The sequence below is a fragment of the Apodemus sylvaticus genome, chromosome 22 (assembly GCF_947179515.1).
Source record: "Apodemus sylvaticus chromosome 22, mApoSyl1.1, whole genome shotgun sequence".
NCBI classification, from domain to species: domain Eukaryota; kingdom Metazoa; phylum Chordata; class Mammalia; order Rodentia; family Muridae; genus Apodemus; species Apodemus sylvaticus.
The window spans coordinates 39,342,209-39,367,101 of NC_067493.1; the positions used below are offsets into that span (position 1 = coordinate 39,342,209).

General features: G+C 50.2%; 2 protein-coding genes across 2 annotated transcripts in view; one reads left to right on the plus strand and one right to left on the minus strand.

The window, feature by feature from the left end:
* Crcp (CGRP receptor component) overlaps positions 1-5,153 on the minus strand; it is a 36,349-nt gene extending 31,196 nt beyond the window's left edge. The window contains exon 1 of the mRNA XM_052168546.1: positions 5,015-5,153. Within this exon, the coding sequence (XP_052024506.1) occupies positions 5,015-5,022 (8 nt within the window). The 5' untranslated portion in view covers positions 5,023-5,153. The remainder of the gene's footprint in view (positions 1-5,014) is intronic.
* A 5,003-nt stretch (positions 5,154-10,156) lies between these two features.
* Positions 10,157-24,373, plus strand: Asl (argininosuccinate lyase). The gene is made up of 17 exons (XM_052168255.1): positions 10,157-10,254; positions 10,450-10,501; positions 14,924-15,118; positions 16,051-16,134; positions 16,365-16,421; positions 16,574-16,671; positions 18,934-19,011; positions 19,130-19,207; positions 20,629-20,681; positions 21,530-21,592; positions 22,256-22,370; positions 22,522-22,606; positions 22,719-22,778; positions 23,030-23,113; positions 23,604-23,684; positions 23,783-23,889; positions 24,051-24,373. Exons 2-17 carry the CDS (start codon positions 10,490-10,492, stop codon positions 24,193-24,195), a joined length of 1,395 nt encoding a protein of 464 aa, XP_052024215.1. The 5' UTR covers positions 10,157-10,254; positions 10,450-10,489; the 3' UTR covers positions 24,196-24,373.
* The last annotated feature ends 520 nt before the right edge of the window (positions 24,374-24,893 follow it).

A 24,893-nucleotide genomic window follows, 5' to 3' on the forward strand; every position in this document is an offset into this window, starting at 1 on the left:
TGGTCACTTACAAAAATGTCACTTTTCAAGACGGGATGAAGAAACTGGAGATATGGGTTAGTGGCTAAAGGCTCTTATTGCTCTTTCAGAGAACCCACACTCAGTACCCAGCACCCACAGCGTGGCTTACAGCTACCTGCATCTCCAGTTCCAAAGGAACTCTTCTGACCTTGTGGATGCCAGGCACAAATGCAGTACACACACATGCAAGCAAAACACTCATACACAGGAAAGAGATAAATCTAAAAAGAACTTGGATTGTTTGTGTTTTTTGTTGGTGGTGGTTTTTTTGGTTTTTGGTTTTTGGGTTTTTTTTTTTTTTTTTTTTAAGACAAGGTTTCTCTGTATAGCTCTGGTTGTCTTAGAACTCATTCTGTAGACCAGGCTAGTCTTGAACTCAGAAATCTGCCTGCCTCTGCCCGCTGAGTGCTGGGACTAAGGGTGTGTATTTCACCACTGCCCAGTTTAAAAAGTATTTTTTCAAAAGGTGAAATACTGACATGATGTCTGCATGTCTCCAATGGTTCTGTGTAATGTGTGTGGATATGTGTGCGTGGAGAGAAGACTTGTGCAAGACAATCAGGCAAATAATCCATGCTGAAATGTGAACAAAAGGACCAGCAAGATGGCCTGGGGAGGAAAGACACCTCCAAGGCTGGCACGCTGAGTCTGAGCCTGTGTGGTGGGAAGAGAGAACTAACTCCCACGAGGTTTCCTCTGACTTCCACATATGTGGTGTGGCACATGTACCCCAGATAAATAAATGTAATTTTTAAAAAACGTTAATAAGTAAGGCTTCAGTGAGATGCCTCGGCAGGTAAAGGGACCTGCCACCAAGCCATCCCAGGGAACCACATGGTGGAGGGAAAAAAAAATGATTCCCACAAGTTGTCCTCTGACCCCCAACATGTGCACCAAGATATACACACACACTCACAATTAAGTGAAATGTAATAATAAAAAGTTGCTAACAAATGAGCTACCTCTAGTGGCTCCCAGTGCAAACCTAGCACCTGTGAGGTAGGGCAGGAGGACCAGAAATTCAAGGCTAGCCCAGGCTTTGAGTGAGAAGCCTGTTTAGTTAAAAAAAAAAAACAAAAAACAAAAACAGAAGAAGGAGGGTCCATCCAGTCACCATTGTTATCTCTGCATTTGGAAGGTGGAGACAGGATCTCCTCAGCTCAGACTCTGTCTTTTCATTGTTTTTGAGACAGGCTCTCACTATGTGACACAGACTCACAGGCTGGCCTGGAACCTGCTCTGCAGCTGCGGCTGCGGCTGCCCTCAACCTTGTGATCCTCCGTCTGCCACTCCTAAGAACTAAGAACCTGGGCCCCAGTGAATTTTAAAGACCGCGGGATCTATGTCGACGGTGGGCAGCTACTCGGTGTCTTTGAGCCATTCCGTAGTGAACTGACGCAGACTCACTATTTAAAATTCACCCTGCAAAGTTTGCTGAGTATGCTGAATCCGCCCAGCGGAAGCAAACAAGCACTTTGGAAAACAGAATTCTGAGTACACAGAACAAGGTGATCTGTTGACAGTCTTTCCTTCAAAGCACACACAAACGCACACAAAACAGGTGAGCAGTGCCTACTAATTGCCACACACTTGACTCAGGAACGAAATGACGAACGGAATTGCTAAACTTTTCTAAGCTTGAAGCGTGCCATCAATTCATGTTCTGAAAAGCTACCGTTTGGATACAAGAAAACAGAAGGCATCAAAGTCAACTTATACTTCACCCAGAGCTCCCCCCACCTCACAGCCAGCCAACGGGCATTCTCATCCAAAGCCTATTGCTGGTGTGAGATTTATCTGTTGCTTCTTCTTTCTAAGTCTCCACACTGCTAGCTGTAAAAAGGAAGACAATGCCCATTTTCCCAACTCTGACTATATACTACACCACATATTAAAAGACACAGGGGGCCACAGAGATGGCTCAGCAGTTAAGATCTGGTACTGCTTTTACAGAGGACCTAAGTTCGAATACCAGCACCAACATCAGGTGGCTGACAATCACCAGTAACACCAGCTCCAGGGGAATCTGACACCCTCTTCTGGCCTCCAAGAACACTGCACTCACATGCACAAACCCACAAAGACATATACACACATAAGACAAATCAGTTTTAGCTGGGCAGTGGTGGTATATGCCTTTAATCCCAGCACTTGGGAAGCAGAAACAGATGAATTTCTTGAGTTTGGGGCTAGCCTGGTCTAGAGAGTGAGTTTCAGAAGAGCCAGAACTATACAGACAAACTATGTTTCAAAAAAAAAAAATTTTTTTTTAAGCCTTAAAAAGGAGGGAAGGGAGCAGGCGGCAGTGGCGCACGCCTTTAATCCCAGCACTTGGGAGGCAGAGTTAGGCTCGGATTTCTGAGTTCGAGGCAGCCAGGACTACACAGAGAAACCTTGTCTTGAAAAACCAAATAATAATAATAATAATAAATTTTAAAAAAAGGGGGGGGGGAACTAGTACCATGAACTGGGAAGACAGCTCAGCTAGCGGAGGGCTCTCCTAACATGCACAGCCCTGAGCCCATGCCCAGCGTGGCGTAAACAGGGCATGGTGCCATATACCAATAAGAACAGCACTGGGAGTAGAGGCAGGAGGATCAGAAGAGTTCGAGGCCCTCTTGAGTACACAGCAAGTTCGAGGCTTGGCTACATGAGCCCCTAGCACAGGAAAAGAGGAGAAAGTAGGTAACAGACCAGTGGCCAGAAAGGAAAAGAAGACACATTTTTGATGTAAACAACCCAACCTTTTTTGTCAGAAACATTTTTGAGGAACTGCCATCATGAAAATGAATAGTGACAGAGAATACAGGTCAAGAAAGTGTCCCAAGACGATGCACTACGGTGCTCAACATTTAGACACCAGCAAGAAAAGGACACCAAGCAGCAGGATGTAGGAGAGTCAAGGCATGTCACAGAGCTCACAACTTCCACGGCTTCTGACAATAGCTACCCAGAGACAGACAAAGTTCAACCAGACAGCCTGAGCTACACAGTGAGAGACACCACCACCACCACCCCACCCCACCACCACCCCCACCCCCCCACCCCCGCCAATCTCAAAGACTGAAGGACTAATCTAATGTGGCTTGAGGTGAGGACAGGACATCAGAATTCCATCAACCTCAGCTAAACTGCAAATTCAAAGCCAGCCTGGGCTACTTATGACTCTGTCTCCAAAAAATAAATAAATAAATAAATAAAAATAAAAATAAAGCTTGACCAACTGCAGTATATACAACAATCTAAAACAAAGAATCATGAATGATAATATGATAACACAATTTATGTATGTCAACCGTGTACGTATAAAGTCCACAGATAGAGTAGATGCAAAAACTTCATTTGCCCATCAAAAAATATTTTTTTAAAAAGTGTGGAAAAATAAGCTAACGGGAGGCTTTGTGTTGGTAGAGTGACTGTCTAGCATACCCAGGTCCCTTCCATCCCAAACACCACATGATAATGGAAGGGTGTGGCTTAGTACACACCTAGCATCCCTAGGTTCCACATCCCAGCAATGCGTAGTAATAATAGTGATATTAATGGTGTGGAAGGTGTCTGTCATTTAGTGGTACCTGCCAAGCATTTGCAAGACCGCGGGTACCATCCCCAACATCACAAAATGATGACCACAACGAGGAGGAGGAGGAAGAGGAGGTGGAGGAGGAGGAAGAGGAGGAGGTGGAGGAGGAGGAAGAGGAAGAGGATATCCCAATAACAGCTGGGGATATAGCTCAGAAATCTGCCTAGTTGCCAGGTAATAGTGGCACATACCTTTAGTCCCAGCACTCAGAAGGCAGGCAGAGGCAGGCAGATATCTGAGTTCAAGGCCAGTCTGTTCTAAAGAGCATGTTCCAGGACAGCCAGGGCTCTACGGCAAAACCTTGTCTGGAGGGAGGGGGAGAAAACTTTGCCTAATTTCCTGGTTGGTCTTAAACGTCAACTTGAAACAGCCTGTTTCGGAAGGAGTAGAAGTTTCAATGACAAACTGTCTTTTATTAGGTTGGTCTAGGGGCATGTCCATGAGGGATTGTCGTGATTATTAAATGATGCAGGAGGATATAGCCAGGCCAACTGGTAATGGCACAGGCCTTTAACCCCAGCACTTAGGAGGCAGACACAGGCCTATCTCTGTGAGTTCAAGGACAGCCAGGGCTACACAAAGAAACCCTGTCTTGAACTACCCCCCCCAATGAATAAAAATAAAAAAAATAAAGGGTAGCTATACAGACCACTGCAGGGGCCACCATCCATGGGTAGAAGCTCCAGGGCTATATAAAGAAGTTAGAAAACGCCAGAGAGTAAACCAGAGATCAGAGTTCCTGAACTGTTTCTGTAGCTTCACTTTTCTGCCTTGTTTCTGCTCTGACTTCCCTCAATGATGGCCTGTGTCCTGGAAGCGCAAGATGTCATAAAACCTTTCTATTCCTAAATTGCTTTTGGTCCTGGTGTTTGTCACAGCATCACAAAGAAAACACACCCAGTATGGTCACAACCCTGGGTACCATCTGCGATTTCCAAAATGACGATAGTGATAATGCCTGGCGATGTAGGTCAGCGGCAAAGCCTTTGCCTAGCAAAGTCCTGGGTACCATTTCCACCATAACAAAACGATAATGGTGGGTGGGACTATGACTCAGTAGGAGAGTGTATCCCTAGCATATGCAAAGACCACATCACAAGATAGTGATTATGACTGAGACGCAGCTCGGGGTTACACTACTTCCAGAGCACGCGCAAGGTCTTGCGTTTTATTCCCAGAACCAGAAGAGAAAAAGGAAAACCCCTCTATCCTTGCAACATTTCCCTCCCCAAAAATGTGGGAGGGGAGCGGGTTCCCACACCAGCAGGGTCCCTCCCCTGCCGCCCCACCTCCAGGCACTTCCGGCCCGTGCACCCCGCCCACCCGTCCAGCTCGCGGGTCCGGAGGGCTAGCCGCCAGCCGCTTCACGGCCCCCAGATGATCCCGGTTTCCCCTGGTCGTGCCGCTTACACCTCCATTGTTGCCTCTGCCTCGTCGTACGCAACCGCTGGAAGAGAAGACCCTCACGTTGCGCCGGTGCTGCGCTGCTCTGCTCTGCTCGCCGGTTCAATGTGTGTGCCGCAAGGCACTCTGGGACCGCCGTGATGCATGCCGGGATCGCTGCAGGGCACGCCCGGGTCCTCCTTAATTCTAGATGTCCCTACCCTGGTCTAGTTTCAGTCTGTCAGGTATTTTCAAAGTGCAGGTTTTGTTAGGGTTTGCCTTGGCCGCGTTAAAATCCCAAACCCGGGCATGCTGGTTCATACCTGAAATCCCAGCACTGGAAAGACTGAGGCAGGAGGATTGTTAGGAGTTTCTAGCCAGCCTGAGCTATATGACTTTCAAGCCATCGGGGGCTACTTGCGACCTGGTGTTTTTGTTTTTGTTTAAAAAAAAAGAAGGGAAAAAATGGAAACCAGGCATGGTAGCACAAGCCTCTAATTCCAACAAGGGGGAAAGAGGGAGGCAGAGAAACACAGTCTCAAAAGACAAGAGAGCTGGAGAGATGGTTTAAGCACTTAGGAGGCTGATTCAGCTCGGGCAGCTTGGGCAACGTGGTGAGTTCTAGTCAACTTAGGCTATGTAGAGATCCTTCTTCCCCATACAACCGTTAAAATTGGGGATGGGGGTGGGGGAGACAGATTTTCATTACGTAGCCTTTTTTTCCTTTCTTGTTTGTTTTCAAGGCAGGGGTTCTCTGTATATCCCTGGCTGTCCTGGAACTCACTCTGTAGACCAAGCTGGCCTCGAATTCAGAAATCAGCCTGCCTCTGCCTCCCAAGTACTGGGACTAAAGGCGTTCGCCACCGCTGCCCGGCTACCTAGCCTTTCAAATTCAGAGATCTGCCTGCCAGTACTGAGTGTGAGCCACCACTGCTCAGCCATGTTCAAATGGCTTGTGGGTGATTGTGTCTGAGCAGCTTATGAAAAATGGAGTGTGTCTGGTATGGTGGCACATGCCTGTAATCCCTCTGCTTTGGAGATGGAGGCAAAAAAGAAAATCATTTTTCCATAGTCATCCTCAGCTACATGGGGAATTTGAGACCACCATAGGCTACATGAAAACTTTTGTCTTAAAAACCGTGTGTGTGTGTGTGTGTGTGTGTGTGTGTGTGTGTGTGTGTGTCTGTGTCTGTGTGTGTGTTCAACTGGTACATCCAAGAATGATGGCACATAGTAAGACCCTATTTGAAAATAATAAAAAAAATTAAAATTAAAAATCAAGTAAATAAAACATCATCCTGAGGCCAGCTCACATGAGACCAAAGGGTGCCCTGTACCTGTCTTGAGCAGAATGGGTACCACAATAGTGTTCATGGTGTTAGTTGCTCAACAGTCTTATAGTGATTGCCCACTGAGCACTGGTAATTGAGATATGAATAATACACTCGCCAAGCTAGCTGACAGCCCAGTTGGGGCCCCAGTTCAGGACACACGGTGTTGAGACTCCAGCATAGCCAGGGGGATGACTAACAAGGACAAAGAGGCGTCCAAAAGCCAGGAGCATTTGAGGTGCATGGAAAGAGGCTCATTAGGCTTCAGAGGTAGACTCATGGAAGACGGGCTAGTGTCTCGGAGAGCCCCGTCATAGACTGGTTCAGAGAAGAATGCAAGTAGGGAAATTGGCTGGCACCCAGGTTCAAATGGCATCCATCTAGGCACCTGTGCAGGGAGCTCAATCTGGTTGATACATCAGTGAGTGTCCTGAACTACGTGGCTTTTTGTTTGAGTTTGTTTTGAGGCAAGGTCTTAAGGAGCCCAGGCTGACCTCAGACTGGCTGTGTAGCCAAGGATTCACAGCTACATGGGGAACTTTCTATCCTCCTATCCTCTGTGAAGTAAGATGCATTTCCAACCTTTCCTTGTCCTTTGTTTTCATGGAAGGACTGGAAAGGCAGGTGATTGTCATGTGAGGCTTGGTGGCCAGCCTGTCAGCAGGTTGTTCATTAATGTGATCCCTTGGGTAATTAGCGTCTGACTAGCCAGATCTTGGAGAGCTTTCTGGGGAAGGAAGATGTTATGTTTGTCCTGAGATGCTAGATACTGCGACTGGTCTTTACACTTCCGGTCTCAGTCTCGGTGTCCTTAGGCAAATCACTCCTTCTCTCCCAGACTCTCCTTTCCTCCCCTAGAGGAGCTTGGCAATTATTGGAGCCGCCTTCTAGATGTGCTCGTGAGAATTAAAAAAAAAAAAAAAAAGGTTATCCATTTAAAATATTTAACACAGTGCCTACAATACTGTTAGAACTCAAGATACTGCCAGGTGTCTTGGTCCACATGTCACTCCAGCCGTTGGAAGGCTGAGGCAGGAGAATGTCACATTTTTGGCCAGCCTGAACAACACAGTGAATTCAAGTCTAGCTGCAGAGAAAGTTCTTGCCTCAATACACACAGCAGAGAAAATAAAGGAAATACTGTCGATTACTGATACTTTTTTATTCCATTCATTTAGAGGTGATGTCTCACTGGGCAGTGGTGGTGCTTGTCTTTAATCTCAGCACCCAGGAAGCAGAGGCAGGCAGATCTGTGAGTTCGAGGCCAGCCTAGTCTACAGAGTGAGTTCCAGGATAGCCAGAGCTACACAGAGCCTGTCTCCAAAAACCAAAAGAGAAAAAAAAGGTGAGGTGGGGGGAAGAGAGATGGGGGGGGAGGGAGGGAGGGAGGGAGGGAGGAAGGAAGGGAGGGAGGGAGGAAGGGAGGATGCCTCTAACTCTTCTAAATATTTTTCATTCGTTTTGTTTATTTGACCCAGGGTCTCATATAACCTAGTCTCACCTTGAACTCACTTATGCAAGTGAGGATAGACCTGGAACTCCCGACCTTGTTTCCACCTCCTGAGGGCTGCGATTCCTGGCTTGAGCCACCAAGCTAGCTTTAAGCAGTATTAAGATTCTGAAGCCTGGCAGTGGTGGTGCACACCTTTAATCCCAGCACTTGGGAGGCGGAGGCAGGCAGATTTCTGAGTTCGAGGCCAACCTGGTCTACAGAGTCCGATCTTCCAGGACACTGAGGGCTACACAGAGAAACCCTGTCTCAAAAAACCAAAAAAACAAACAAACAAAAAAACCCAAAAAACAACAACAAAAAAAAAGATTCAAACCCTGAGCTCCATGCGTGCTAAGCACTCACTCTACCAACTGTATCCCAAGGCTTCTCCTAAGGTTTCCTAAACTTTCTCTGTTCTTTGGATAAGAAGCAGAGCTTGAGGTCTCCTAGGACGGTGCTCACAGGATGCGTGAATTAAGACTCTCTACTCCTCTCGCTCTGAGAGGGCTCTGCTCTGAGCATGATGCCCACTCCTTTTGGCAGGCACTCTCATGCCAAGCCAAACTCCAAGTCCTTCCTGGGTGACTCTAGACAAGGGTCCACTGCTGAGCCATGCCCTCCTCACTCCATAGAGTCTAAGTAAGTGTTCGATTTCTGAGCCATACCAGAGCTCTTAAGCATTTACTATAATCTAAGTCTGTTGGCACAAATTTGAAAACTTGTTTCTTCACAAGGCACGGAAGTTTGGTTAAAGTCCTGCATTGTCTGATACAGACACTCTAGCAACGACTGAGCATGCTCTCCGAATACTCCCGGTCCCATCTTTGCTATCTCTGGCATATCTAGTCTGTTGGTGATCAAAAAACCGTCCAGAGTCCCTAAGGGGCTCTAGGGGTGGCTCCGTGGTTAAAAGGATGTGTTGCTCTTGCAAAGGATCCAGTTTCGGTTTCCAACCTGCACACAGCAGCTCACTGTCATCTGAAACTCCAGTTCCATGGAGGCTGACATGCTCCCCTGACTGCCACTGGTGCCAGGCACATATGTAATGTGCATGCATACATACATCCTCCATGACACACTCTCCTACTTGGTCTCCCACAGTGGTCCACTGCCCACACTTCCAGCCAGTGTTAGGTGCTGATTCCTGGTAAGCCTAGACCTCCCTGCTTTGAGAATGAAAGTGATAGACTGAAGGAAGCCCTGAGAATTAACCCTCAATTGCCCGTTAGGATCCCTTTCTAGACCCTCTAAAGAATACCGACTGAGCTACATCCCAACCTTTGGGGTTGGTTTTTTTTTTTTGTTTGTTTTTTTTTTTTTTGTCCTTTTTCTTTGTATATTTATTCGTGTAGTATGTGTGCATGTGTATGTGTCCTGCGTATGCATAGAGTTCAGAGGACAATTTGGGGAAGTCATTCTCTCTTTCTGCCATGTGGGTCCTGGGATCAAACTCAGATTGTAAAAGATGGCATTAAACCACCTTTACCCATTGAGGCGTCTCACTGGGTCCTTCTTTTCTTTAAATAGTTGTTTATTTGGGTGGGGGAGGGGAGCGTTTGCACCACTTGCCACAGAACATGTGGAGAGGCTGGAGAAGAACCCTCTGGAGTCCCTTTCCCTTTATTGAGGCAGGGCTTATTTTGTATTTGTCACTAATCTGAGTTCCAGACTAGCTGGCCCTGTATTCAAACTCTTTAACTTTTCTACCTCAGGCTCCTAACCGCTGAGATCACAGGTATGTGCTAATTTAGCATTTAGTAGTTATCTTTCCACTGCCTGACTGCCGGGTTTGGCCTTGAGCTGGGCTTATGCAGCTCAGGATGACCTAGAACTTCTGATCCTTCACCCTCAATCTTCTAAAAGCTGAGACTATTATCGTAGACCACCAGGCTTCCTCAGTAGTCTGTGTTGGCCTGGACCCTGGCAGCAAGCCTTTTTGCCTCAGCCTCCGGAGTACTGGAATGACCAGCATACCTGATTTAGCACGCGACCCTACCTCTGCCCCCTACTTTGAGACGAGGTCTCACTATCTAGTCCGTGTTGGCCTGGAACTCACTATGTAGACCAGGCTGTCCTTGAACTGGCAGAACTCCCAGTCTCTACTGAAACTGTTTTGAAACAGGTTCATCTGCAACCCGGGCCTGGAACGCCCAGCAATCTTCCTGCCTCGGCCTCCCGGGTGCTACTGGATGACAAGCCTGTCATCTGTCCTCACCCCAGCGAAGGTTTTTTGTGCTTGGACCTCAGTACAGCTAGTGCTGACTCCCGGAAAAATCGCCTCTTCCTGCCGCCAGTAGCTTAGCCAGAGGTGGTCCCGCCCATAAGCGTGATTGATGAGTCACACCCACCTCTCCCAATTGGCTCTACTCTTCTAGAAGGCGGGGACAAGACAGAGGGGGTAGCAGCCGCCATCCGGACCAGAAAAAGCCAGGCGAGACCAGAAGGTACCTGATCCCTGGGAGTCTGTTCCACTAGGTCCAGGGAGCGTGGGACAGAGGGAACAAACAAGAGGGAACGCGGAGTCTGTGGCGCGCTTGCTGAGTGCTGCCTGCGTCCCGCAAGCCGAGCAGGTGTCCCAACTCTGTCCCTGCCCCGTAGACCTCCCGAGCCGAGGTGGTCAGCGTGGTCTTGTCTTCCAGATTCGTAGGACAGAAGCTCCAGGAGGAGGAACCGCCCAACATGGCATCGGAGGTGTGTAGGACTGAGGGGACCTGGCAGAGGAGCGGGGAGGATCCAGTCGGGTTGGACTGCGTATGGGGCCGTCTCCTGCCACACAGACCTGCAGTGATCCTGAAATTCCCGACCACACGTAGACTCAGGGATGTCCGCGTCGTTATCTGCCCATCGAGCGCCGCCAAGCGGCTCAAGTAATGATCTCACTATTGGCCACTATGCCGGGCTGACTTCCCCTTTTTGGTTTTTGGTTGTTGTTTTGCTTTGTAGTTTTCTTGTTTGTTTTTTGAGACAGGGTTTCCATGAGTAGTCCTGGAACTCGCTCTGTAGGCCAGGCTGGCCTCGACCTCAGAGATCCACCTACTTCTGCCTCCCTGAGTGTTGGGATTAAAGGTGTGAGCCACTGAGCCCTGCGTTTTCCCTTTTTAAAAAAGTTATTTTAAAACTGATATTTGTACGGATGCTTTGCCTGCGTGTATAGACGTCTGTGCACACCACGTGGGTAGATGTTCCCTGCGGAGGGCAGAAGAAGGCGTGGCATCTAAAGGACCTGGAGGTCCAGATGTGTGGGAGCCACCACGTGATGAGGACCAAACCTCTGGAAGAGAAGCCAGTGCTCTTAATGGCTGAGCCACCTCTCCAGCCCGTTTTTTCTTTGAGACAGTGGCTCACTTTTAGCCAAGGCTAGACTGGAATTCACCTCTACCCAGGCTGGCCTCAAACTTCTGACAATTCTCTAACATCCACCCACTGAGTGTTCAGATTCCGGGTGTGAGCTACCACGTGAAAACTTTCCACCATTTTTTTCTTTTACCATTATTTGTTCATACATGGGTATGGACATGGGAGCTCGCACACGTGTGGAGATCAGAGGACAACATGTGGGAGCAGATTCTCTTTCTAACAGGCTTGGCAGCAAGGGCCTTTACCCAATGCACTGCCTCCCCCGCCTTTCACCCCACATCCTCCTGTCAGGCCCCACCCTATAGGATAACTCTCCTCCCATCCGTTTGTTCCCATGTATAGGAAAAGTTGAGTCCCTAAACTGTACTTGAAGTCTGTCATATGGAACCAGCCAGGAGGTAGGGACTCCCTAGGGTATCGCCGGCTTCTCCTTTGGGCCAGGAAGTGCTGGCTTGTCTGCCTAGTTAGTGAAAGGTGTGCGAGGTCTCCCGTGGGCTTGGTTGGTTTAACCAGCTATTGGGCTCCAGCTGTCAGGATGGATGGCGGAGTCACTACTCGGAACTCTTAGGGAACAGCGGCTGTAGGGAAGCGGGTGCCTGCAGGACCAGACCCTTCTGGTCTTCCTTAGCTGGCAACTCACCTCCTTCCTCGCAGCGCATCATTCCGATTAAAGCTTTATCATCTGTTGAGTTCCGATGACCTGATGTGCTTAGCTGCCTGCCGGCTCGTGTGGAGAGGAGGGTCAGGAGACAGGGCTGGACTTTGGAGCCAAACAGATGTGATTTGTACACCAGGGTCAGCCTTGACCTCTTAGTTCCTTTATGAAGTAGGGGTGTCGGTGACCACTTCATAAAAGGCTGTGATTGCAGTATCACCTGCAGCGGCCCACGCCTGTAAACCCAGCGTGGGAGGCAAAGGCAGGAGCAGCAGCTCCATGAGTTCGAGGCCAGTCTGGTCTATAGAATGAGTTCCAGGACAGCCAGGGCTGCACAGAGAACCTCTGTCTTGAAAAACAAACAAACACACACACACACACACACACAAAAAACCCGAATTATTAACCCTCTGTCTACCTCCCTAAGGCTGGAGTTACCGGTGAGTACCACGGCACCCAGCTAACAGCTGTGCGTTTGAATCGAATCCTACTCCTTCCACTTTCCTCCCTTCTCCCAGGCTTCTAGCCTGCAGCAATACCTTCTCCATTTGCATTGCTCTTTGCCCACTTAACTGACCAGTTGGAGACACCTCACTCTTGACCTCCCAAGAGCCTTTTGAAAGTTTTCCAGAGCTAAGCGTGGGGCGGCTCCCACTTGCATCCCCAGCCATTCTAGGTCGGCCCCAACCTATCTCCGCCAGCCCAAGCACGAAGCACACGGCTGGGGTTTTAGCTCAGTGGTAAAACACCTGCTGAGAACCCCCCCAGTTATGGACTGGGATGTGACTCAGTGGTAGAGCACCTGTGTTTCGCAAACAAGGCCCTAGGTTTAAATTCCAAAGATAGGAATGGGCGGGGTCCAAGGGAGCGCGTGCCTGGAAGCCTGCTGGTGGGATTGGAGCTCCGAGCTCTGCCCCTGGAACGCAGTGGTCTGGGCTGCAGATGACCTCAGTTTGCCTTAAGCCATCCTGTGGGTTGACGCTAATTGTTCTGGCAGCTGGCCTGCGTATTAGGGAGTTGTTATTACCAATTACCAACGAACCAGGCGCAGAGGCCGGAAATCTGGAAAGGAAGGCCGCGGCAGAATCCTTCCTGGGTCTTCCCCTGCAGGCTCCTGACTTCCTCCCGGTTCTGACTGTCTGGTCCTGACCCACGGGCCCCAGGGGCCCAGGGGGGAAAGGTGTTGAAGGCGATCCCTCAAAGGTCAGGTGTAGAGCCGCTCACAGAGCTGGGGGTGATGCCAGAGGCGGCCTCTGTGGGTCAGAGTCCTTCTGACTGTTGAGCACCGAGGGGGTGGGCTCACAGCCAGGAGCCGGAGCAAAGCACCTGCTCCCGCTGTACACGCCAGGGGTCGGGAGGCAGGGTTGGTAAAACTGCTTGCTTTGCAAGGTTAAGGACCCGCATTTGGGTCCCAGTGCTGAAGCTGTTGACCAGCCAGCCAGCCCAGCTGAATTGATGAATTCCCGATCAGTGAGCGATGGTGTCTCTAAGAACATGGTGGTACTTAATCCCAGCACTTGGGGGCAGAAGGTGGCCATCACTATGAATTCCAGACCAGCTTAATTTATATAGTGAGTTCTTAGCTAGCCAAGGCTACAGAGTGGGGCCCTGTGTGATGGCTTGAATATTAACTAAGACAGCCTGTCTCAAAAATAATAAATATTAGTAATAAATAATAAGGTAGAGTGTAATTGAGGAAGACACTCCCTACTGACTCCAGCATTCCTGTGTGTGTATGCACACGCATGCACGCACACACACACACACACACACACACAGAGCAGAGAAAACAGAGAATGTGTACCCTAATCCTGAGCACCGCCCCAGTCTTCCTTCAGTATATATTCACTTTGCAAATGCTATCAAACTAAATGCTTGTAACAGTTGGGTCTCAATCTGTGGGTCACGACCCGTTTGAGGGTGGAACTTTCTCAGAGGCTGTGTAAGACCATCAGGAAACAGATATTTACATCGTGATTCATATCAGCAAAATTACAGTTATGAAGTAGCAACAAAAATAATTTTATGGTGGAGGGGCACCACAACAGGAGGAGCTGTGTTAAAGGATTGAAGCTTATAACAAGCCTTTCTTGTGGTTATAAACCTTGCTTTGTAAAGAGGCAAAACTGAAGCTTCAAGGAGTATATATGGTATACCCAAGGGGCAGAAACCTTATGTCCTCTGTGGCTTTTGTGTGGCACACACACACACACACACACACACACACACACACGTTGCCAGCGATTGACACTCCTGTCCCTCACCAGTGTTCCGACCATGCTTTTCGGCTGGTCCCGGGTTAGCTGTTTCCCGTACCCTCCTTTCCTGCCGCCCGTCCATATCCTGGCCTGTGGCCTTCTCTTTCCAAACAGATGCCTCTCTGACCTATCCTGCTGCTCTCTGGTGGCTGGAGGCAGGGGATCAGCTAATGTCATTTTAGAAAAAAATATGATAGCCAGGCGGTGGTGGCGCATGCCTTTGACCCCAGCACTTGGGAGGCAGAGGCAGGTGGATTTCTGAGTTCGAGGCTAGCCTGGTCTACAGAGAAAGTTCTAGGACAGCCAGGGCTACACAGAGAAACCCTGTCTTGGGGGGAAAAAACCCAAAAACCAAAAAAAAAAAAAAATTATGATACAAAAATAGGGGCTGGACACAGCGGTGGTGGCACAGGCCTTCAATCCCAACTCTCTGAAGGCAGAGGCAGGAGTCTGTGAGTTCAAGGCCAGCCTGATCTACAGAGTGAGTTCCAGGATAGCTAGCGCTACAGAGAGAAACCCTGTCTCAGAAAAACAACAAAAACAAAACAAAATAACAACTACAACAATGTGGTCTCTCAGTTAAAGAAAAGTAATTTCGGTGTGGTCCCAGGAATGCCGCCACCTCCCTGGTCCTCCCCATGTGGTGAGGAAGAACCCTGACTTCTGCGTCTCACATTCCCTTGCATGCACACCGAGTCCCTGAGCCTCTGAGTTTCAGTTGCCCTATTTGTCCAGTGAGAATAATGTCTAATGCTTAAGCCGGTGCCTCCTCCCCCACCCTTTCTGACTAACTCTCCCAAGGGCCTCTTTTGAGAATCTGTTTTGTTCTGTCCTCTTGTCCAGAGCGGGAAGCTATGGGGTGGCCGGTTTGTGGGCACTGTGGACCCCATCATGGAGAAGTTCAACTCGTCTATCTCCTATGACCGGCATCTGTGGAGTGTGGACGTGCAGGGCAGCAAGGCCTACTGCAGGGGCCTGGAGAAGGCGGGGCTTCTCACCAAAGCAGAGATGCAGCAGATACTGCAAGGCCTGGACAAGGTAGTCTCCAGGGCACAAGCCACACCCTACATCCACTCCTCTGCGAACCCAGGCTCGTAGCCAAAATCCCCTAAGCCAGACATCCATCCGCCTTTATTCCTTCCTGCTGATGCTGGAGATGGAACCCAGGGCTGTGTGCATACTGAGTAAATGCTCTGTGCTAAGCCACGCCCCCAGCCCATCATTGGGAGATTCTAGGCAAGTGTTCTGTTCTGTCACTGAGCCTTGTCCCGACTCTCATACCCTGGGCATAAGCTGTAGAACTCCAGGTTTCCTGTGTGACCTTGTAATAAGTCAAGGTTACTGTACTTACTACCACAAATGGCTGGTGCTATATTTATCACCTATATTCTTTTTATTTTAGTAATTTGTTTTTATTCCACATGCATTGGTATTTTGCCTAAATGTATGTATGTCTAAGGATGTCGGATACCCTAGAACTGGAGTTACAGACAGCTGTGATCTGCCATGTGGGTGCTGGGAAATAAACCTGGATCCTCTGGAATAGCAGCCAGTGCTCTATTTTTTATTTTTCTGTTTTATTTTGTTTTTTGTTTTTTTGAGGCAAGGTTTCTCTGTATAGCCCTGGCTATCCTGGTACTCACTCTGTAGACCAGGCTGACCTCGAACTCAGAAATCCACCTGCCTCTACCTCTCAAATGCTGGGATTAAAGACGTGCACCACCACTGCCTGGCTGCAGACAGTGCTTTTAACCCCACCCCACCCCATCCTCTTCCCAGCTCTGCCTTTCAATGACTCCTCATTGCTCATGACCCAGGTGGACTGGGTCTGAGATCAACCCTCGGGGATGGCGTAGTCTATAGGTCAGCTTCCACACAAGGCATTTAACCATGGTGGACCCGGGACCGAGGCAGGGAGACTCCTGGCTCCTGATTAACACGATACCCTGGGTTGCTGCTACCTTCTTCAGGTGGCAGAAGAGTGGTCCCAAGGCACCTTCAAATTACACCCTAATGATGAAGACATCCACACAGCCAATGAACGGCGCCTGAAGGTATGACATACCTTCTTCTTCGTAATTAGTCCCTCTCTGTCTCACCTTATCCCATCGCTAGGCATCCTTGGCAGAGTAGAAATGGCAAGAGACTTGGGCAGGATGGGGTGGGGGTCTCTGGCATAGGGAAGGAGAGCCACAGGGGTTGGCAAGGACCCCTTACCTGGACTTGAGTGTCACCACTTGAGCTGCGAGCAGGGAGTTCCTAATCTCGTGCCTCTTCACTCCAGGAACTCATTGGGGAAGCTGCAGGAAAGCTACACACAGGACGAAGTCGCAACGACCAGGTGTCCCCATCCCTCCTCCCCACCCCTCGTGCCAGCTTCTGTGAACCTTTCAACCATGGGAACCCAGGAGGCTCTTGGGGCTCACTGCAGTCCTGGTTCTCTGGGGGAGCGGCCAACTTTACTCCCTGAGTTCGGCCTTCTCCTCTGCGCAGGTGGTCACAGACCTCAGGCTGTGGATGAGGCAGACCTGCTCCAGACTGTCCGCCTTCCTCCGGGTGCTCATAGAAACCATGGTAGATCGGGCAGAGGCGTAAGTCTCCCGGGGGGGTTACGGCCACAAAAAGTCTCTCCTTGGAGGGGATCTAAGCAAGGGATGAGTGTGGGTAACCCTAAAGCAGCCATGACAGGAGGTCTGCCCACAGCGTGGACGATGGTTCCCTCGGGGCTGCAGAGTAGACAGGAGCCTGGTCTCCCCTGGTCTCCCCTGGTCTGTATGCTCTAGCTCCTCCTGACACCCGAGGTGAGTCCACGTCCAACTAGGACAGAATTGGGAGGAAGAACAGAATAATCAAATGAAGGTCCAAAGCCTCTCCTGCACCCTCCTAAAGGAAGAGAATGCCGATATTATATTCCACAGGCCCAGGTGTATTGGGGTGTTTGTTTTTCAGGGTATTTATTTGTCTTCTCGTTTATTTTATATGCAATACATGCTTTGTCTGCATGTATGTACATGCGCTGCCTGCATGCCTGGTGCCTGTGGAGGTGAGACCAGGGCATCAGATCCCCCTGTCACTGAAGCTGTGAATTAGCCCTGAGCCGCCATGTCGGGACTGGGAATCAAATCCCAGGTCTTTTCTGCAAGACCAAGTGGTCTCAGCCAATAAGCGCCCCTTTCCAGTCCCAGCGGCCCAACTATGACAGGCTCAGCTCCCCTGATGAACATGACAGCAGTTTGGCTCAGATAGAGCAGACACCAGGAGTCCCAGAGCGGCACCAGGCTCTGTTCTCTGAATGTGAGGCCTAGGTGGCAGGCCTGAAGAGAGTTGAACATGAGGCCCTGAGGTATGAGGTGGGCTCCGAGCTCCCTGAGCAGTGAGGAACAGGGTGTGATTTCTCAGCTCCATGCCCTACCTAGGCTGGCCCAGAAGGCACCACATGGCAGCGACTGGTTAAGGATTTTTGGAGACTGAGGCTCCGGGTGTCCAAGGGAAGGGCCTGACTGAGCCCAAAGCAGGCAGCCACCCTTCAGTCTAGACTGTCCCAGCTTACTCCACACCTCACCCTTCGGAAGGCAGATGACAGAGCCAAAGGCTGCCTCCTGCCAGCCTCATCCCATGCCACCATGTTCTGATGGCCCTGGGACTGGCTTTGTCCCCTTCAGACTTGACAAAAGAGACCCTGAAATATCTTAGGTGGTATCAGAATCCATCCGGGGCCGACCGGCTCCCCTTTCCTACCTGTGTCCCCTGTTCTCAGACCTCGGCTAAGTGTGGGTGCAGAGTGACGGGAACTGAGGGAGGGGCGGGCTGCTGGGAAGAACGGGGTGGGGCGCGCCTAGTAAATAAGGAAATTGAACATAGTGATGGTTAGACACTAAGGGTAGCTAGCCTGGGGCTTGCTATGTAGCCCAGGCTAGCCTCGAAATTCCTTTCTTCCTTTCCTTAGTTTTCCTCTCTTTCTCTCTCCTCTCCTCTTCTCTCTCTCTCTCTCTCTCTCTCTCTCTCTCTCTCTCTCTCTTTTTTTAAGACAGCCCAAGCCGGCTCCAAATCCCCTGTGTAACTGAAGCTGACCTTGAACTCCAGATTTTCCTGCTTCAGCCTTCTAACCTTGTCTACCACCACACCCAGAGCTTGGGCTTTGTTTTCCTTTGTTTTGTTGTTGTTGTTTTCAAGATTTATTTCTTTTGATATGTAAGTACACTGTAGCTGTCTACAGACACCAGAAGGGACCTCAGATCCCATGACCGATGGTTCTGAGCAACCACGTGTATGCCGGGATTTGAACTTAGGACCTTTGGAAGAGCAGTCAGTGCTCTTAACCACTGAGCCATCGCTCTAGCCCTCGGGCTTTGATTTTGAGACAGGGTCTCATCGGTAACCCAGACTGGCATAGAACTCACCATATAGCGAAAGCTGGCCTCAGTCTTATGGCGGTCCTCCTGCCTCAGCTGCCCGGGCACTGGGACCACACAGACTCGCACCGGAAGTCGTGCCCTTCCTGGGTTAGTCTTTGAGCTCACTGACTCACTTCTGGTTTTATCCAGTGGTGAGTATCTGCTCCCTTTTTATAGGTGGAGCACCGCAGATCTCTTCTTTTGTCTGTCTGTCTGTCTGTCTGTCTCTGTCTGTCTGTTTTCGAGACAGGGTTTCTCTGTGTAGCCCTGGCTATTCTGGAACTTACTCGGTAGCCCAGGCTGGCCTTGAACTCAGAAATCCGCCTGCCTCTGCCTCCCAAGTGCTGGAGTTAAAGGCGTGCATCACCCCTGCCCAGGGTTCCAGGAGCCCTAAGCAAGCCTTACCTGTCCCTGCCAGACCCCAGTCCCTCAGGTCTCCTGCTTCTTTCCCTCCTACAGGGAATGTGATGTCCTCTTCCCAGGATACACACACTTGCAGAGAGCTCAGCCCATCCGCTGGAGCCACTGGATCCTGAGGTGAGCTGTTGCTGAGCAGGGGCTGTAGGAAGCCGCCCTGACTAGGGGCTTTGATGAAAGGGAAGGCTCCCTGGTGTCCTGCCGCCAACCATCCACCCCTACTCCCTATTTCCCACAGCCATGCCGTTGCGCTGACGCGAGATTCAGAGAGACTGCTGGAGGTGCAGAAGCGGATCAATGTCCTGCCACTGGGGAGGTAAGGCTGTAGTCCTCAGTGTCCCCAAGACCTTACGGAAGCTGAGGGCATGCATGTATGAGTGATTTGAGGGCGGGGCCCTGCCCCTTCCTCAGGGTCTATGTAGACTGTCTATAGACAGTTGTGGTTGCTAGGGGAGGGACATTTCTTCAGTGGTTAAGTTGCCTGTGTTCCTCACTCATGCATGCACCTATTAGCAATGCTAGTGAAACTCACTGGGTCCCCAACAAAGATATGAAATGTAGGAGTTGAGAGAAAGAAGGAATCATCAGGGTAGGATGAGGACAAGAGAGGGTAATGGAGGAGCGAATATGATTAAAATACATTCTGGACATGCATGAAAATGTCATAACGAAATCATATATATGTATAATATACATGCTAATTAAAAACTTTAAGGTGGGCCAGAGAGACTCAGGGGTTAAGAGCATTTGCTGTTAAGTTCCGTTTCCAGCACCCACCCTGGGTCGCTTATAACCTACCTATACCTCTAGCTCCAGCAAATCCAGCGCCCTCTTCTGGCCTCCGTGGGTACTGCACACATGTAGCATACATTCACATATGCACATATACACACACATAAGTAGGAGTAATAAAAACAAGTCTTTAAAATTAAAACAAGCTGGGCGGTGGTGGCGCACGCCTTTAATCCCAGCCCTTGGGAGGCAGAGGCAGGCAGATTTCTGAGTTCGAGGACAGCCTGGTCTACAGAGTGAGTTCCAGGACAGCCAGGGCTACACAGAGAAAAACCTGTCTCAAAGGAAAAAACAATAATAATAAAAACAATAAATAAAATATAAAACAAAACTGCAAAGGCTGGGGAAATGGCTAGGAACGCTGGTTGCTTTCATAGAGGACCTGGGTTCAGTTCGCTGGTGCTCACACTGGGTGGCTCACGACTGCCTCTAACTCCAGTTCCAGTGGCTCTGAGGTCCCTTCTGTCCTCTGTGGATGCCTAAATGCATACGGTTCACATACAGACAGGAAAGCATACACACACATACACACAATATTTTTATTTACAAACAGCTAGACCAGCCAGGCAGTGATGGTGGTTCACCTTTAATCCCAGCACTTGGGGGGAGGCAGAGGCAGGCGGATTTCTGAGTTTGAGGCCAGCCTGGTCTACAAAGTGAGTTCCAGGACAGCCAGGGCTACACAGAGAAACCCTTTCTGGAAAAACAAAAAAAGAAGAGCTAGACCCTGCTCTGCCTTTCAGATCACTAACATGGGATAACAATAAAAATGCTGAAACCTCAGCCAGCTTTCCCATCCCCCACCATGTCCCCTGCATGGTGAAAGTCTTTTGGGCCTCAAGGTGGTCAGGCCAGGAAAGGGGCTGAACGACTAAGGCTTGCTTCTGGGTGTTGCATGTGTATGACACCCAGAACCTCACTCTCCGCGACCCCTTGTCTCTACAGTGGGGCCATTGCAGGCAACCCTCTGGGTCTGGACCGGGAGCTACTCCGCGCAGGTGAGGCACTGCTCAGCCTTCTCCGGAAACTGTCACTCTTGGCATCTGTTGGTCTCAAGGACACTCGAGATGAGAGTGTGAGAGGCACGGAGAACCACTAGGGGACCCAGGAACGTCAGCCACACAGGGTTGTAGGTTCGACTTGACTCAGTAGCTGGGGACGGTTCAGACTCCCAGTAGTTTATGTTAGGCATATTTAAACGCAGCACGATTTGGTGATAAGTAACTCGATCCTATCTGCACAATAAAACCTAAGACATGATTACATTGGAACTCTTTGTAAAGTACACAAGACAGCTCTTCCATAAAGGTGGGTTCTCTAGATGGAGAAGCTTCTAATTAGGAATTGGGGAGGAACCGGTGTGGTCTCAGTTACGCAGTACAAAAATCACGAGGCTATTAACTCCATCCATTCCCAGCTTCTGGGCGTCAGACAGGTTATACATCCCTCCCTTTGTGGTCTAACCTTCTGTGTAGCATTTCTGGTTCCCCCAGCACTTATCCAGGAGCGTAAGAACCTCGGCTCCTCCCACCGTGGGGAGGGCAGAGGCCCTCATATTCTTGCCTCTGGGTATTGAGACCAGTGGGGTTGCCTATGTCGGGAGGATCTACTGCTGGGGATATTCAGACCTCCTTCCATCTGTCCAGAGACGCTCTTGCCCTCCTCCTATACCCCCTCTTCAATTCCATCCTCCTAAGATCTGTACAGAGACCTCTCCGCCCTCCTCCTATACCCCCTCTTCAATTCCCATTTCCAAGAAGGGGACAAGGCTGAGACTTGGCATCCAGATGTGGCTACCTCTTGCCTTCCAGTTTGGCTGATTTTTTTTTCCCTCCCTCACCTCCAGAACTGAACTTTGGGGCCATCACGCTCAACAGCATGGACGCCACCAGCGAGAGAGACTTTGTGGGTAAGACCGAGGAGTTCGGGGCTGGGAACGCACATCAGATAGGAGTATGCTTGCCTAGTATGCACATAGCACGTAGTTCTGGGTTTGATCCCCTGACACTGCATGAACTGGGTCTGATGGTACACACCCCTAGTCCCAGATCTTGGGAATATCAATGATTGACCGCATGCTCTGCTTATTCATCTATGGCTAGCCTGAGCTATATAAAACCTTGTTACAAACAAACAAACGAAACCAAAGTAACTACTACCCACAGAAGGGGCCCTCGAGATTATGTGGTGGGTAAAAAAAAAAAAAAAAAGCACACAGCTGGGCGGCGGTGGCACACACCTGTAATCCCAGCACTTGGGAGGCAGAGGCAGGAGGATTTCTGAGTTGGAGGCCAGCCTGGTCTACAGAGTGAGTTCCAGGACAGCCAGGGCTATACAGAGAAACCCTGTCTCGAAAAAACCAAATCCAAAAAAACCCAAAAAAAAAACAAAAAACAAACAAACAAACAAACAAAAAAACCACACACACTACCAAGCAAGGCAAACCTGAGTTTGATACCCTGAGCCCCGAATGGTGGACGGAAAGATCAGGCTCCTGCAAGTTGCCCTCTGACCGTCTCTGAGTGAACCCACAGAGAGTAAATGAACAGCAAGGCCCCGCTGTCCCTTGCAGCTGAGTTCCTGTTTTGGGCTTCTCTGTGTATGACTCATCTCAGCAGGATGGCGGAGGACCTGATTCTCTACTGTACCAAGGAATTCAACTTTGTGCAGCTCTCAGATGCCTACAGGTAAGGCCCACATCTCAGTACCAGTCGGTACCATTTCCTCCCATCCCGTGGCACCGCAGCCTTTGCCAGACCTGCCCAGTGCCTCTGCCAGCAGGCCAGCTATGCATAAACAGACCCATCAGTCCTAACACCTCTGTCCCCCCACCCCCAGCACCGGAAGTAGCTTGATGCCCCAGAAGAAAAACCCTGACAGCCTGGAGCTGATCCGGAGCAAGGCGGGCCGTGTGTTTGGACGGGTGAGCTGGGCAGAGATGGGGGCGGGGCGTCCAGACAGACTCAGTGCGGGTCCTCAGGGGACTTCACATCTGGCTCTGCTGTCCCAGTTGCTCAGTGTCACTCTCCCTGCAGTGCGCTGGACTCCTGATGACCCTCAAGGGACTTCCAAGCACCTACAACAAGGACTTACAGGTCTGAAGTTGGGGGTGTCATAAGGAATCTTCTGGTCTGTACCATATAAATACTTGTCAGAGCTCTGATACAGCCAAACAGGTATCCTTGGAATGGCTCCCTCCTGTCCTGGGCACAGTCTGTGACTACCCTCAGAAGTATCTTGCCTTTCCTTGGTAGAGGGATAGGTGCTAAGGGTACCCAGTGGACATGGAATGCCATCTGGGTGAAGGGCGGGTCTTCCGGTCACTTACCTGCCACGCCCTTCCCAGGAAGACAAGGAAGCTGTGTTTGAAGTGTCTGACACCATGACAGCTGTCCTCCAAGTGGCCACCGGCATCATCTCTACACTGCAGGCAAGACGACTGCCTCACCTACTTCTTCCCGCTAAGCCCAGACGGATTTGTGTGTGTGTGTGGGGGGGGGGGGGGTTGAGGAATGAGGCCAGAAGACCTGGGAGGGGTCAGACACCAAAGTCCTGGGTTTGGGCTAGAGTAGGTTTTTTGTTTTGTTTGTGTGTTTGATTTCTGAGACATGGTTTCTCAGTATAGCCCAGGCTGTCCTGGAACTCACTCTGTATACCAGGTTAGCCTCAAACTCAAGAGATCTACCGACCTGCTTCTGCCTCCCTAGTGCCCGGATTAAAGGCACGGACCACGGCCACGTGGCTAAGTCTTAGTCCTATCTCAGAAGATAAAAACAAACTAATACTGAAAATGTTGTAGCAGAGAGTGGCTGGCTCACGGGGTTGGGCTGGGGTTGAGGCCTAACTCGGTTGCTGAGGGCACAGTGGGGCATTCTCCAGGGGTCCCCCAAGCTCACATTTTATTGTTCTTATGCCTCCAGATTCATCAAGAGAACATGAAACAGGCACTCAGCCCCGACATGCTGGCCACCGACCTCGCCTACTACCTGGTCCGCAAAGGGGTGAGTGCGAAGCAGCGGGGGTTTGGGGACAACGGTGTCCCCAAAGCCAGGCACTCGTGTCACAGCAGTGATCTGACCACCTCTGCCTGTGTCTACAGATGCCGTTCCGCCAGGCTCACGAGGCCTCAGGGAGAGCCGTGTTCATGGCAGAGACTAAAGGAGTGGCTCTCAACCTGCTGACGGTACAGGAGCTGCAGCTCATCAGGTGTGGTGGACCCCTCCCGCTCACACGCCCTTACCCCCAACCTCCCCTCACTCCCAACCCCCCATCCGCACCTCCACGCTGCGCTGCATCCTGGAAGCCGACCCTGGGCAGCTGCGACTGGGATGCCCTGGCTACTCTGACCCTGTCCGCTTTCTCCCCAGTCCCCTGTTCTCAGGTGATGTGAGTCTTGTTTGGGACTACAATCACAGCGTGGAACAGTACAATGCCTTGGGTGGCACGGCGAAATCCAGTGTCGAGTGGCAGATCAGCCAGGTGCGGGCCCTGCTGGAGGCCCAGCAGCTCTAGACTCCGCCCACCCACAGCTGCTCCCCAATAAAGTGGAGCCCTGAAGAAAACACCATAAGCATATGCCTCTGCCTGTCGTCCTCATGAGTGGGCCTGGGGATTTGTTGAGCTGGCCAATGGGATCATGAAGGAAGTAATAAAAAAGAAAACTGAATGCCAATGCTAAGAGAGGCAGGAACGAGAGTCAAGAGTTGTTTCCTCCCACACCCTAAATCCCAGAGCCTCCGTGCAGGCATCATAGCTATGAATGGGAGATCTACACAAAATCATAAGCTTAAAATATCATGAAGGGCTGGGCGGTGATGGTGCATGACTTTAATCCTAGCACTTGGGAAGCAGAGAGAGGCAGATTTCTGAGTTCGAGGCCAGCCTGGTCTACAGAGTGAGTTCCAGGACAGCCAGGGATACACAGAGAAACCCTGTCTCAAAAAAAACAAAACAAAACAAGACAAAACATCATGAAGGGAAAATGAAGTCAGCGCTTGCTTTTGCAGAGAACCCTAATTAGGTTCCCAGCACCCACCTAAGAAGGATCACAAACCTCTGGGAACTCTGGCTCTGGGGGATCTGGCGCCCTCTTCTGGCTTCCATGTGTACTGCACTCAGACCCATCACACACTCCTCACCATGTACACATCATTTTTTAAAAAGTCATAATCTTGCCGGGAAGTGGTGGCGCACGTCTGTAATCCCAGCAC

Bases quoted from the DNA above. Each gene is read 5' to 3' on its own strand.
- Asl (XM_052168255.1), top strand. The intron at 19,208-20,628 runs GTAAGGCTGTAG...TTGTCTCTACAG, and splicing joins AATGTCCTGCCACTGGGGAG to TGGGGCCATTGCAGGCAACC. The intron at 22,607-22,718 runs GTGAGCTGGGCA...CTCTCCCTGCAG, and splicing joins CGGGCCGTGTGTTTGGACGG to TGCGCTGGACTCCTGATGAC.